At 34.5% G+C, this 12,071-nt stretch overlaps 1 protein-coding gene across 3 annotated transcripts in view; it reads left to right on the top strand.

The window, feature by feature from the left end:
• Positions 1-11,769, top strand: part of LOC142551311 (protein LEO1 homolog) — a 30,710-nt gene extending 18,941 nt beyond the window's left edge. For all 3 annotated transcript variants that reach the window (XM_075660500.1, XM_075660493.1, XM_075660483.1), the window contains exons 11-12: positions 10,014-10,151; positions 11,410-11,769. In XM_075660500.1, coding sequence (XP_075516615.1) covers positions 10,014-10,145 — 132 coding nt within the window. In that variant the 3' untranslated portion in view covers positions 10,146-10,151; positions 11,410-11,769. The remainder of the gene's footprint in view (positions 1-10,013; positions 10,152-11,409) is intronic.
• The last annotated feature ends 302 nt before the right edge of the window (positions 11,770-12,071 follow it).

The raw sequence follows: 12,071 nt of genomic DNA, 5'->3' as shown, positions 1-12,071 counted from the left end.
TTTCCCAAGCACTGCAATCCTCGAGAATACTTACACCTTGGATGGATAGACACCTTCCAATTTGCTTGATAAAGAGAAAAAAACGGATAACTGGAATCTGAAAAAAAAGGACTAAAAGAAAGATTTTACTGATAACAACCCCGAATAATCCCAAACCCACTCCCCCTTGTCTTTTGCACCTTCGATCAATCTAACCATATTTAAAGATTCGATCAAAGAACCTAACTCAATTGCCTCTTCATCTTTGAGATCCCGCGGAAAATAAAAACTTCAAGAAATAGTAGATGGGTTGGATGAAGAATTGAATTGTGCAAAGAAAGAAATAAGATGATTATGAACCGTCGAAATATGAAATAGAGACGGGTAAAGATTCTGAAAAGAGGAATTCTGCCACCATCTATCTTCCCAAAACCTAATCTTATCTCCCCCATTAACCACCAATCTCACCGACTGAAGCTTCATTTGTATCATCTTACTTTATCCTTTCTCGGTTAAGGTGTAGCCTAATTGGCTCATGTGAAAATATCAAAAGAATAATAAACATCATCTATTTTATTGATGAAATTGTGAATGAATCATGGGCTTTCTTCGTGTAATTTAAGAAGACATTCTACAACAAATGGAACTAGTATATCAAATATTTTATCGATAATATTCTGTAACTAAGCATAAATACAATCTCAAACTAATTTAGTGGCATTGGTCGGGAACGAAATTATAATTCAACTAAGCATAAATAAAATCTCGAACTAATTTAGTGCCATTAGTTAGGAACGAAATTCTAATTTTCAAAGCGCTTCCCCTAAAGCTATAGCATCACATGCTTCAAGCTTGCACAAAAATTCTGCATGGCTTCCATTATTCTGTAATTGGTTGAGTAGTGTTCCATGCCACTTGGTCATAAAACATTCCACTCTCCTTCACAGATCAGTGCTAACTGGTGCTTTTCTTCTTTAGTAAGTTCTCTTTAGGATCACGTGTTGATGATTCGTGCTGCTCATCTTGACTTGTATGCTAAATGAATAAGAAATAAATGACTCATGAGCATTAAAGGAGTTATGATGGTACAAAAAGGGAATTTGATCCGGCAGAGTTGGCTAAAAAACCATAGTTTGTGAAATATTGAAATCTCTTCTAAATTTCTCCTCTTTCAACTTCCTCACGAAATCCATACACAGTGGAATGAAATATGAAGCACGAACTTATATTTTTCCTCTCCTTCCTAAATTTTTTGTAATAAGTAATGTTTGGATGTTGGGGAAGAAGATAAATGGAAATGGGAAGCACAAATCTAAATCTAGTGTCTTAACAAAAGCGTAGAAGGGTGTAGAAACCATCTTCCTATTGAAATTTTGCCATCGAATAATGCTCCATGAATAGATAAGGGCCGGAGTGGCAGAAATTAGGTCTCTATCCACCAATTGTCTTGTTTTGTTTTTAGAACATCACGGCTCTGTTACTTTGTTAAAAGAGCAATGAAAGCAATAATAAATATCATCGATTTTCAATGAAGAAAATTTGTTCTGGATTTACAGGCCTGTACTTTAGGAAGACATCGATTTTGAAGAAACTGATAAATCAAATCTATCATCAATAGTATTTAGATTACAACGAAGGAAAGAATAAATGGAATGCCAAACTAGTTAGTTCCATGTCTTGGGATGGATTTCGTCTTAGCTTTTAGTTATTTAATCATTTCATCCACAATCAAGGTGGGACATATTATTACATGATTTTCCTAAATCGGCAATAAATGAAAATGTGAATATTTAGAATTAAATTATACCCCAACTTCAAGGTGATTACAAGAAAAAAGAAAAGGAAAGCAATCCTGAGAATTAAAGTGTCTAATGCCCTAAAGCTGGTTTGTTATGAAATATCGCCGTCGATCTCTTTTTCAAAATATTTGCCTTTGTCCGATAGTTAGGTGCCTGGAAGGTGTATATATATCAACAAATGGCTTCACGAGACAAATACATCTCAAGGTTGGAATGGTTGATATAGGGGTATGATTGATACCCGATATTATTCTAATCACATCAATCAACCCCAAAAAATCAGTCATTACCGAGATAAAATAAGATCATGAAGCAAGCAAGACCCAGAGGATGGCTCGGAACATTATGACTCTGAACAGATTCATGGAACTTGAAGTTGCCCGTCTCTTAAACAAGATGAAAAGTTGGATTGGTTTGGGTCATGCCGGAGTCAACAAAGGATTTATTTGCTATGGACTTAGGACAACTAACTGGTAAGAGGGGAAGAACTTTTTGGCTAGTCGCGGTTCGATGCATATGCTGGATAGAATGACTGGAAAGAAATAGAAGAATTTTTTATGACAAGGAAGAAACTAGAGATCAATGTTGGGAAAAAATCAAGATCTCAGTAGCTATGTGGATCGGCACTCATGAAGACTTCAAGAATGTCTCGATATTTGATATATTGCGAGATTAGGCTTTTGTGTATCGTTAAAAATTTCCGTGTTATGTACTTCATGATATAATGGACCACTAGTCCACTAATGTAATTTCTTCTTACCATATTATTAATAAAATATCGTTTCTTAAAAAAAAAGGAAGGCGAGAAAAGATAAACAACCAACCTCATTTTCTATTTAAACGCAACTGAGGAAAGTGGAAAAATGAAGGGAAGGATAAAAACATGAGGCAAGGCAAAGAAACACGATAATGTAAACCAAAAGAAAAAATAAACTCTAGAATATGAATATATATTTTATTTTTAGATCCAGATCACATTACTAGGAACCAAAAAAATGCAAGATAGTGGACAATGTTTTGGCTTTGATAATTCCCCGAAGCTCGTGAAGGAAATTTTGGAGCTAAGAGAAATCATAGAGAAAAGTGTCACAAGTGAGGTTGCGAGGAAGTTTGCGGAAAAGTTCCCTTCTGAAAAATATGCTGACAAGTATAGCAACACTACATATCGTACTCAAGTTTAGGATGCCAAAATTCCGCATGAGCATTAGTTTTGCACAGGAAAATGGAAAGAACATCTTTTGTCCCAAAAATATCAAAGGAATGTTTGTCTTATTTGAAAATTCAATCACAATGTTCTGAGACATTTAAGATGGTTAATTTGGATGAATCGAGCCTTAATAAAACCGCAAGAAATGGAAAATGATTGGATAGATTCAAAGCGCAATAAATTTAGCAATACTAAAAAAGGAAAAGTAATTCTAGTATACTAAATAAAAATTTATCTTAACGCTTTTTTAGCAATTATTGATGGAAATCTAAGCGAATTAATAGCTATTAGTTGGTGAATTTCTTTATTTATATATGATGATATATTGGAACATATTTGTTGGACGTCCATGATGAAATTTCATCATTGAAAAACATTGGTTAGGGACCATGAAATGTTTTTTTGGTTTAATGAACTAGTCTAATGGGTTTTAGAAAGGAAAATATCTTAATACTAAACAGAATTATGTTTAATGAGTGGCTAATATGTTCTAGTCAACGATGAGAGAGTGGCAGAAACAAGGTATTTACTATGTTTTATCATCAATAAGTGCTCTAATTGGAGGTGAATTTATATTCTAGCGTCCATGTTAATGGATGATAGTTTGTCATGTGTCGAACAAGCTATTCCATGATCTTCTGATTGGCTCCAGAATGCTTGATCATCCTTGTGGGTGGTGATTGAGAATATATTTCACAATTATTGAATTACATATGCTTATTCATTGTCCATTCACGACTATTATTTGGTCCAAAGCTTTGGAAGAGTTGGGTCTGGTGTGGGTTGCCCCAAGATCAGGACGTGAATTGTTTGTTTTAGACATTGGTCGCGGTATTGGAAAGAGAGGCAATATTTTTTTAGTGTGGCAGTCCATTGTATCTTTTGGTCAATCTGGCTGGAGCGAAACAACATGATTTTCAATGATACAGAAGAATCTACTGAAGAATGTTGAGAAAAAATCAGATTCAGGGCTTCAGTTTGGATTAAGAAACATTCAGGATTTAAGAATTTCTTGATATCAGGTCTAGTTAAGGATTGGTAGTTTTATATGTTGTTGATGTAATAAGAGTTTCAACTATCTTTGACGTACCTGCGGATATCTAGTCTCTCCCTTGTAACTATTATCTTTTATTATTCTAATATAATATCGTTTCACATAAGAAAAATTCTCGTTTAATGGTATTAGCTGATGGAGTTGAGCGATTAGGTGTCTCACCTAACATAGCCCAATCAAATCAAGTTAATTAATACGTAGTAGCATGAGTAGGGATTCCATGAGGAGGTGTGAACTTTATGTGCAAAACATTTGAAACAATAAAAATAAAATAAATGAGGTTTCATAAAAATTGAATTCCAACAATAAACTAATTAGATCGCCATTGGAAATTTAATTTATATCTGGCCTTTATATCAGTTGAATAGAAATACGGGCTCTAATTAATCCTTACCAATTAAATAATCTCATGCAAAGGATAAAGATATAATTCAACGCTAGCATTAAAAACTAACAAGAATGATGAAGTTAAATAATACAAACACAAGCAATTGTATTTAATTTAGTCAATTTTTTTTGCCTATGAGTTAATAAATTCAAACAAATTAGAGGGATCAAACGATTATGAATTTTAATATCTAATTCAACAGTAGATTATATGAATGAAAACTAGTTGGTTCCAACGAATGATCTTAAATTATGAAAAACAAAATAACAATTGATAGTAAAATATAAACCAATCAAAACTATGTGCAATTATCAAATCTCACAAGTTATATTTTTTTTTCTAAGGTTTTGTCTTTCTCATCCAAGAAAATAAAATTTAGCCACGCAAGGTCATGAAATTTGTCAAAAAAAATTTAATCTGATGAATATCAAAGCAAAGAACAAGAAAATAAAAAAAACAACTAGCTACCTAAGGGAAGAGAGATTTTCGTGCAAGAAGTTTTCCGAAAAAATGAAAGTCTTGCTCCCAAGAAAGAAACTATAGTGTGACTAGAAGTTGGTGCCCCAAAACTTGGTACTTTCTTCTTTTTAATTTTCTCCTGGGCAAGTCTTTCTTCTTTCTTGGGCTCTTCAAATAGCATTTGATAACAGGCATAGGAATTCTTCTTTTTAAGACTTAACACTGCATGATGTTTTCTTCACAGCATGTTTCAGCATAATCTCTGTTTTTATTTCATTTTACCACTCGGCTATAGCTTAATCCATAACTCTATATTGTAATTTTTCTTCGGCGTGACTCCGGCATGCCGAACCAATGCAAATGCGTCTCTTTTTCCGCCATTTTAACTCGAGTTCATCACTTTCAGCTTGTATTTAATAAAAAACTAATATGAGGAACTATAAATAACAAATCATTGAATTCACAAAATCACAATCAATTAACTCAAATAAATATACCTAAATATAAACTCATCACGGAGTTTATAAATTTGTTAAATTTTAATGTCTCCACATTTACTCTGGCCAGTTTTTAATATTTTTACCACGATATTTAAAACACTACCGAAATATGGAACTTTTGGATCTTTTATGAAGCTACCATATTTGTTCCCCCGTCTGATGGCTTTGGAGTTTGGTGATTCATTTTTTAAAAAATTTCTTGAAGTAGTTGATGGCATTCATGCTCAAAGAAGTTTTCAATGACCAAAATTTTAATACATTGTCGAATTTGGCTGATGACCAAGGATTTAGAACCTTAGAATGTCTAGCTTTTGTATCAATTTGTTTTGTTGAGAAATTATTAGATTTGAGAGTTATTGGCCAAAGAATAGGTAGTCCAAGTATGAAAGCATTGTGCTAACTAAAGTTGAAAGGATTGGCTTTAAATGTTAGAAATCTTCTGTAGAGCTCAGTTTATATGAAAAATATTTGTTGTGCAATGTTGACTGAAACTTATTATTTCAAACCCTAAACATCCTTATGTTCAATTGAAATGTTACCGTTAATTTGATTGTCATGAACTGAATAAACATCTCATAATAATTCAAGAACAATCTTGGTTTGTAAATCGATAAAAAAATAATAATAACTTCATGAATGGAGTTGGGAGCCTGGATCTGATCAAGGCTACCAATAAAGGCATTATATCTTGGTGAGAGACTTTTATAGGAAACAAAAGCTAGACGGGGTGGTTTGTACAATATCTTACACCATTTCTTCAAGTAATCGAAAGTTTAAATCATCGAGAGGCAATTCACTAATAGGAAGTTCGAAGATGTTACCTTGAAAATTTTCAGGGTTACTTGTTTTTTACCTGGACTTCTAGATTGGATTATGCTTGATTTTCCATTATTTCTTGGCTTTTTCTCCTCCTAGGATAAATATGAAGATCATAGTTTGGGACAAGTGAATTTTGAGAATGTGACGGTTCAGTGGAATAACGGATGTAACCAAGGTTCTGTTTTAAACACCTATTAATTTATTCTCAAGAATTTGACGGCTATGGTTTCAGATAGAATTTGTTAGAATCACTGAAGGTTCAAATGAAAAGGGTAACTGAACGGGAATGATATTCCAGAGCTGGTATTCATTGCCTATGTTTTCTCTCTAAATGGAAGGTTAGGGATTACAGATATTGTTCATGAAAAGTGAGATCCATTGTATTGTAGAATGTCTTGTGATGGAGAGAAACATCTGTATCCTTTCTGTTTAGTGAGTACTCTTAAGGCTGCGTTTGGTTGAAGGATAAAATAAACTAATGATTAGTATGTAAATGATAAAGAAAATGATTGTCGTAGAAATGTAATATATGGTATAAAATAGTATTATGTTTGGTAAGATTTTTAAGTATAGGATAATTTTGAATTTTTTGATGAAAGGACAAAATTGCCCTTTCCCTTTTTTTTTCCACTCCGGCGGCAGATCCGGCAGCCGAGGTGGCGGCGACTGCGGCGCGTGGCGGTGCGGCGACGGCGATGGTCCGGCGGTAGATCCGGCAACCGAGGAGGCGTCGACTGTCCGGCGACGGCGGTGCGGTGGCGATCCGACGAAGGTCCGGTTGCGGCGGCGGTCTGACGATGACGACGGCGGCGGCGACGGCGGCGTTCCGACTGCCAAGGTGGTTCAACAACGGTGAAGGAGGAAGGGATAAAATTGGAAAGAGAGTAGGGATAGATGAAAGATTAATAATCCTGTGGAGGAAAGAGGTATTATTTAATCACACATAATACAACCTAATCATTCATAGGAGGGATTGACTTGGTTAAATAAAAAACGTACCAAACATGAGATTAGGTAGGTTAAAAAAAATAAACCCACCTAATCAAGGCAACCAAACGCAGCCTAAGAATATGCATTTGATGACTTTGGGATCAAGTTTACCTCTATGATACACACGTCATAGACAAAAGCAGAACACCCAAATTCTTTCAATGGATCGTATGACAAAATTCTAGGTGCATATGTTTCAAGAATGCTAATTATATGTGTTCGGAAATTTAGTACTCGAGATGGCATTCTATTTGATAATATATGTTGTAGAAGGTTAACTTTCCCCAAAAATGTTTAGGTATATGAGTGATGAGCATGATAACTCTCCTATTTTTTTCAGGCACCTTGTTTTGTTGAGACGTGACAACAAACACAAGTGCTTAGTGGATAATCCTGTGACTTGACATGTAATAACTAAGGATTGAACCATGTTTTTCCTAGCATCCAAGTATGTTGCATGGATACGGGTACGAGTATCGTATCGAATATGATACGGATACGGCGACACGTCAAATTTTGAAAATATAAGACACGATACGCCTAGGATACGACAATCATTAAAATATATATAAATATTATTTATATTTATATTTATATAAATTTAGTATTGAAAAGTAAAAATTATAGAGATGGATGTAATATTTCATTAATCATAATATCTTAAGTACAAAATATTAAATGCAAAATCCATTTAAGCAAGTAAAAAGAAATCAAACATCTATATCGGTTGAGTTGAGAGCCGCTTGTACAGAAATGGAATGAAAGAGATGGACAAATGTATTTAGGGATTTAAAAGCTCAGCCCAATTTATTTTAAATTATTTTCCTTTTAGTCCCTAGAAATTTTAGTTTTTTTTTAATTAACCCCTAAAACTTTTAAATATTTGCAATTTTGCCCAAACGTATCCGAAAAACGTATCCACGCCGTATCCATGGCGTGTCCTCGCCGTGTCCAAAATGCATCCGGCTGGTCAACCCTAAACAAAGTCAACGATATCGGATTTTGAGGTATCCGACACGTGTATCCGCGTGTCGTATCCGTATCCGTATCCGATACTTCAAAAAAAAATTAAGGTATCCGTGCTACATAGCTGATCCAACACTTGGATTTTCATTTGAGTTGGGTTTGAATTACAGCATTGAAGCTTTTAAAGATTTGACATGCACCAGATTTTTCCTTCTTGAGAATGAAGTTAATGATTCTAGTATGCTCATCAACAAATGAAATGAACCAATGTCTCCCTTCTATATTTTCTATTCAAGAAGGTCCCCAAATATCAATGTGAATTATTAAGAAAGGATGTGATTTTTTAGATGGAAGATCGGGATGTGAATTTCTAACCTGTTTTGAAAACATATGCACTTCACATTGAAAATGCTTTGAATTTTTATTTCTGAATAATATGGGAATTTTTTTTTCCAAATATGAGAAACTGAAGTTTTTTTTCTTCATATATTATGTTCAATTGTATGTTTAAAGTATACGTAGGACTAGGAACCAGAAAATTAGATCTTCATCTAGGAATACAGCTAATATTCCTCCAGCGATTTGTCAATGTAGTAAATGAAACTAAAACCCAATAAAGCAACTAATTGAATCACCTATTATAGCCAACACAATCCCGGAGTTTACCTGAGAAATCATTCCCTAACTTCCAAAATTAAATCTCAGAAATTCGACAATTGAAGATGGAAACATTATATTGTGCTATGTCTCACCTCAAAGTGCACGTGGAAGACAAAGATCATACCAAGAATTTTGGCTGATTATCGGACCTGCTTCCAAAATAACGATGAGAAGATTGTCTATTTTATTACAGAATATTATTTGGGGACTATTACAAATACCAGATTTGAGGCCCGGACCAGGCTTTTAATTAAATAGAAATCCCGTTAGTGCTGTTTGCTATTAGTCATCGTGGTCTACTCCAACTCAGGAAATGACCCGTGTATAAGTTTCTTGTTGTATCAATGTGGTAGAAGAAATAGTTTCCTCGAGTTCTCTTAGTTTCAAAATTAAGTTTGATGACACATAATAAATTGAGTTACAAATGAGGCCACTAGTGGAAAAGCTTTGGATCTGAGAGATCGAAAATATGATTAAACCTTGATCATTACGTTGATTTGAATACTTTCAGAGACGATTGGAGGCACTTGTGAGGAAGTGAAAGAAGACACATGTATTGGACTCTAAGAAAACAGATGAGATGTAGTAACTTGAAACACAGTTGATGAGAAGTGCAAACCTCCAATATTTCTAAGAGATGACAACTAATTTTACTATGCCGCATATGATGGTGAATGATTTAGACTTACTGTTCTCATTAGTTGATTGACAACTTAAGAGACAATGATTTAGACTTACTGTTCTCGTTAAAAAGCATGTTACTGAATTGAAAGTCCGAACGAAAGAGTCAAGGAGCCTGTTAATGGATCCTCCTTGTGAGAGATGTAAGGCTTACAGATGGTTAGCAATTTCTCATTCTGTCCAGCAAAACTAGTGAATTTGGTTCTTGCCTGGGTAGATTTCGGCCATCCTTTGGCAGCAAGACTTGGAAAATTGATAGATATAAAAGCATCGTTCTTTTTAAATTTTGTGAAGCCCACTAGCCAGGGTTGTAAAAGTCAAATCTTTTATTTTTATAGCACGTTTCTGGATGTACGAGAGCTCAACTTTGCTTCTTGGTGTCTCCAACATTGATTGGTTGATGATTTGATATGCCAATGACCATGTAAAGTTATAACAATTTAAAGTTCTCTGCTGCACCTAATTACGATTTTAATTCGTGTTTTTCTTGTCAAAATTAATGTATCGTCAGGAGCCAAAGGCAGAAGGTAAGAAGTCAAGAAGTAGCCTAAAAAAGTACATTGAATCAGACGAGGAATCCCCTAAAAGGAGAATTGCCACCCGACGCCAGATGGCAATGGTGTATGATAGCAGTGAGGAATAAGATGTGGTCAGTGTTATATTTGTATTAACTGGTCTCTACATTTCAGTTTAAATGCATGTGATATGACATCAACAAGTTCTGTACTGACATGTTCGGATGGCTTTATCATATATTTGAGTGTGCAATGAGCAATGCCTGCATGAGCTGCAGCTATTTGTGGTTGATGGAGACTGGAGGTGTTCTAAATGATACATTCTAATAAAAAAAGGGTCAAGAGTTGCATTACAATCAAAGGGGCTAAAATTGTTATTTGTTCTTAAGAGCATTACAACCAAATCATTTCACTGTTTCCTGGGTTGTGACTGCTGCTGCAGTCATGATATATGTCCCTTTGCATTAGATTTTGGTTCCTCGTTTGTTATTTTAACTTGAACACTCAGAAAACGTAATTTTGTTGCATTCTTTTTACCGGAAAGGAAATTCGTGTGTTGTTCTTTGGGTATTCCTTAATGTTATCCATTGTTGGTGCATAGATAGTTGAAAGTCACCCCTAAATTGAAAGGAACATGCACCTAAACACATACTCTGTTATATATGACCTGATTTTTTTCAAGATATGATACGTATCAAATTCCGCCAGAACTTCCCTTGCAAAATGTCTTCTGCCTCTTACTGTTTAAGTTACTTGTCTGTATGTCTCGTCCGTTTCTATTCCCTTACATATTTCTTAAATGTCTTTAATGATCATCCTGTTTAAAGTGCACGTATACTGTATCTGTGAAATTGTGGAGCCATAAACCTGCTAGCTTCCTCTGGGTAGAAAGTTCATGCATTTCACCAAAGGGGTTGCAACTTGCAAAATTAGAAGATAGCCATTCTAGTTCATCATATACACCATCGAAATGTACTGTTTAAAAATTTAAGAAGGGGACTGAACCTAACAAGAGTATTTGTTTTATTTATGTGACATAGGCGATCTTAATTCTTATGGAAATATTTACATGTATTCATGCCTGTATGTCATCGTCAATAACTGCCATTAGTTTGATAATTTGGCCTTGTCAGTTGTCACAGTCATGAGGTAAACTAGTCCACTTAGTTGATCCTTGGTCTTTTTCTTTCATCACTTCTGTGAATTTCCTCTTGCCTCATGCTGCTCATTTAACAGGTGTATTTTTCAGTAGTCCAACTACTGCATAGCAAATTGTTGATTATAGTGCAAAGAGGAATGTTGCCTGAATACCTGGTCCATCATGACTAGTAAAATCTGTCATTTTTTCTGTCATATTTTTCCTTGCAATTCTTGACTCTGGACTTTTTACAGGATTGAAGGATTCAAGATTGAACCAAAATGTGCTCAACATCTACTTGAATTCAAATCAGTCTAAAGAAAAGGCATGAAGTTAGTCCCGTGAGGAATTTCTATTCTATATCGTATTATTATATATTTGAGACATTATTGTGTCAACAATCGTCTCTGCATTTGTGAATGTTCGGTGACGGTTTATATTTTGCCTTTTGTGTTCTTGGATGATGGTCATGAATCGTTTTGTTTGTACTGGTGTGAAAGGTATGATGATGTCATATGCTGGGATTCTCCTTAAGAGCCCAGTGAAGAATTGTTGTGAACTTCTGTTCTGGGCAATTTCATTTCTTTTAATATCTCGTGTTATATTTATTCTGATGCAAACTAGTTGGGACGTTTTACAACTGCTTTTTCCATCATACATGTGACTTGCAAAATTATGAGTTATATTTTTGGGCGTATGGTGCAAGCAGATGGAATCGTTTTCTCATTTCTAAGCTATTTTCAAATTCCAATTTTTTTATACAATGAATTATGTATGAGGTGGGAGAATTCCTATCTAAAGTCTATATTATCCACAAAAGTGATATTTAAATCTAAGTATTTTTAGTTTTAGGTCACTCTTGTCACTAGGTGAAAAAATCATTGTCATTCCCAAATTCCATTTGCAATTTGAAAGA

The sequence above is a fragment of the Primulina tabacum genome, chromosome 1 (assembly GCF_025594145.1).
Source record: "Primulina tabacum isolate GXHZ01 chromosome 1, ASM2559414v2, whole genome shotgun sequence".
In the NCBI taxonomy this organism is placed as follows: Eukaryota; Viridiplantae; Streptophyta; class Magnoliopsida; order Lamiales; family Gesneriaceae; genus Primulina; species Primulina tabacum.
The sequence above is the reverse complement of the archived record's forward strand: the minus strand, read 5'-3'. Positions and strand labels throughout refer to the sequence as shown.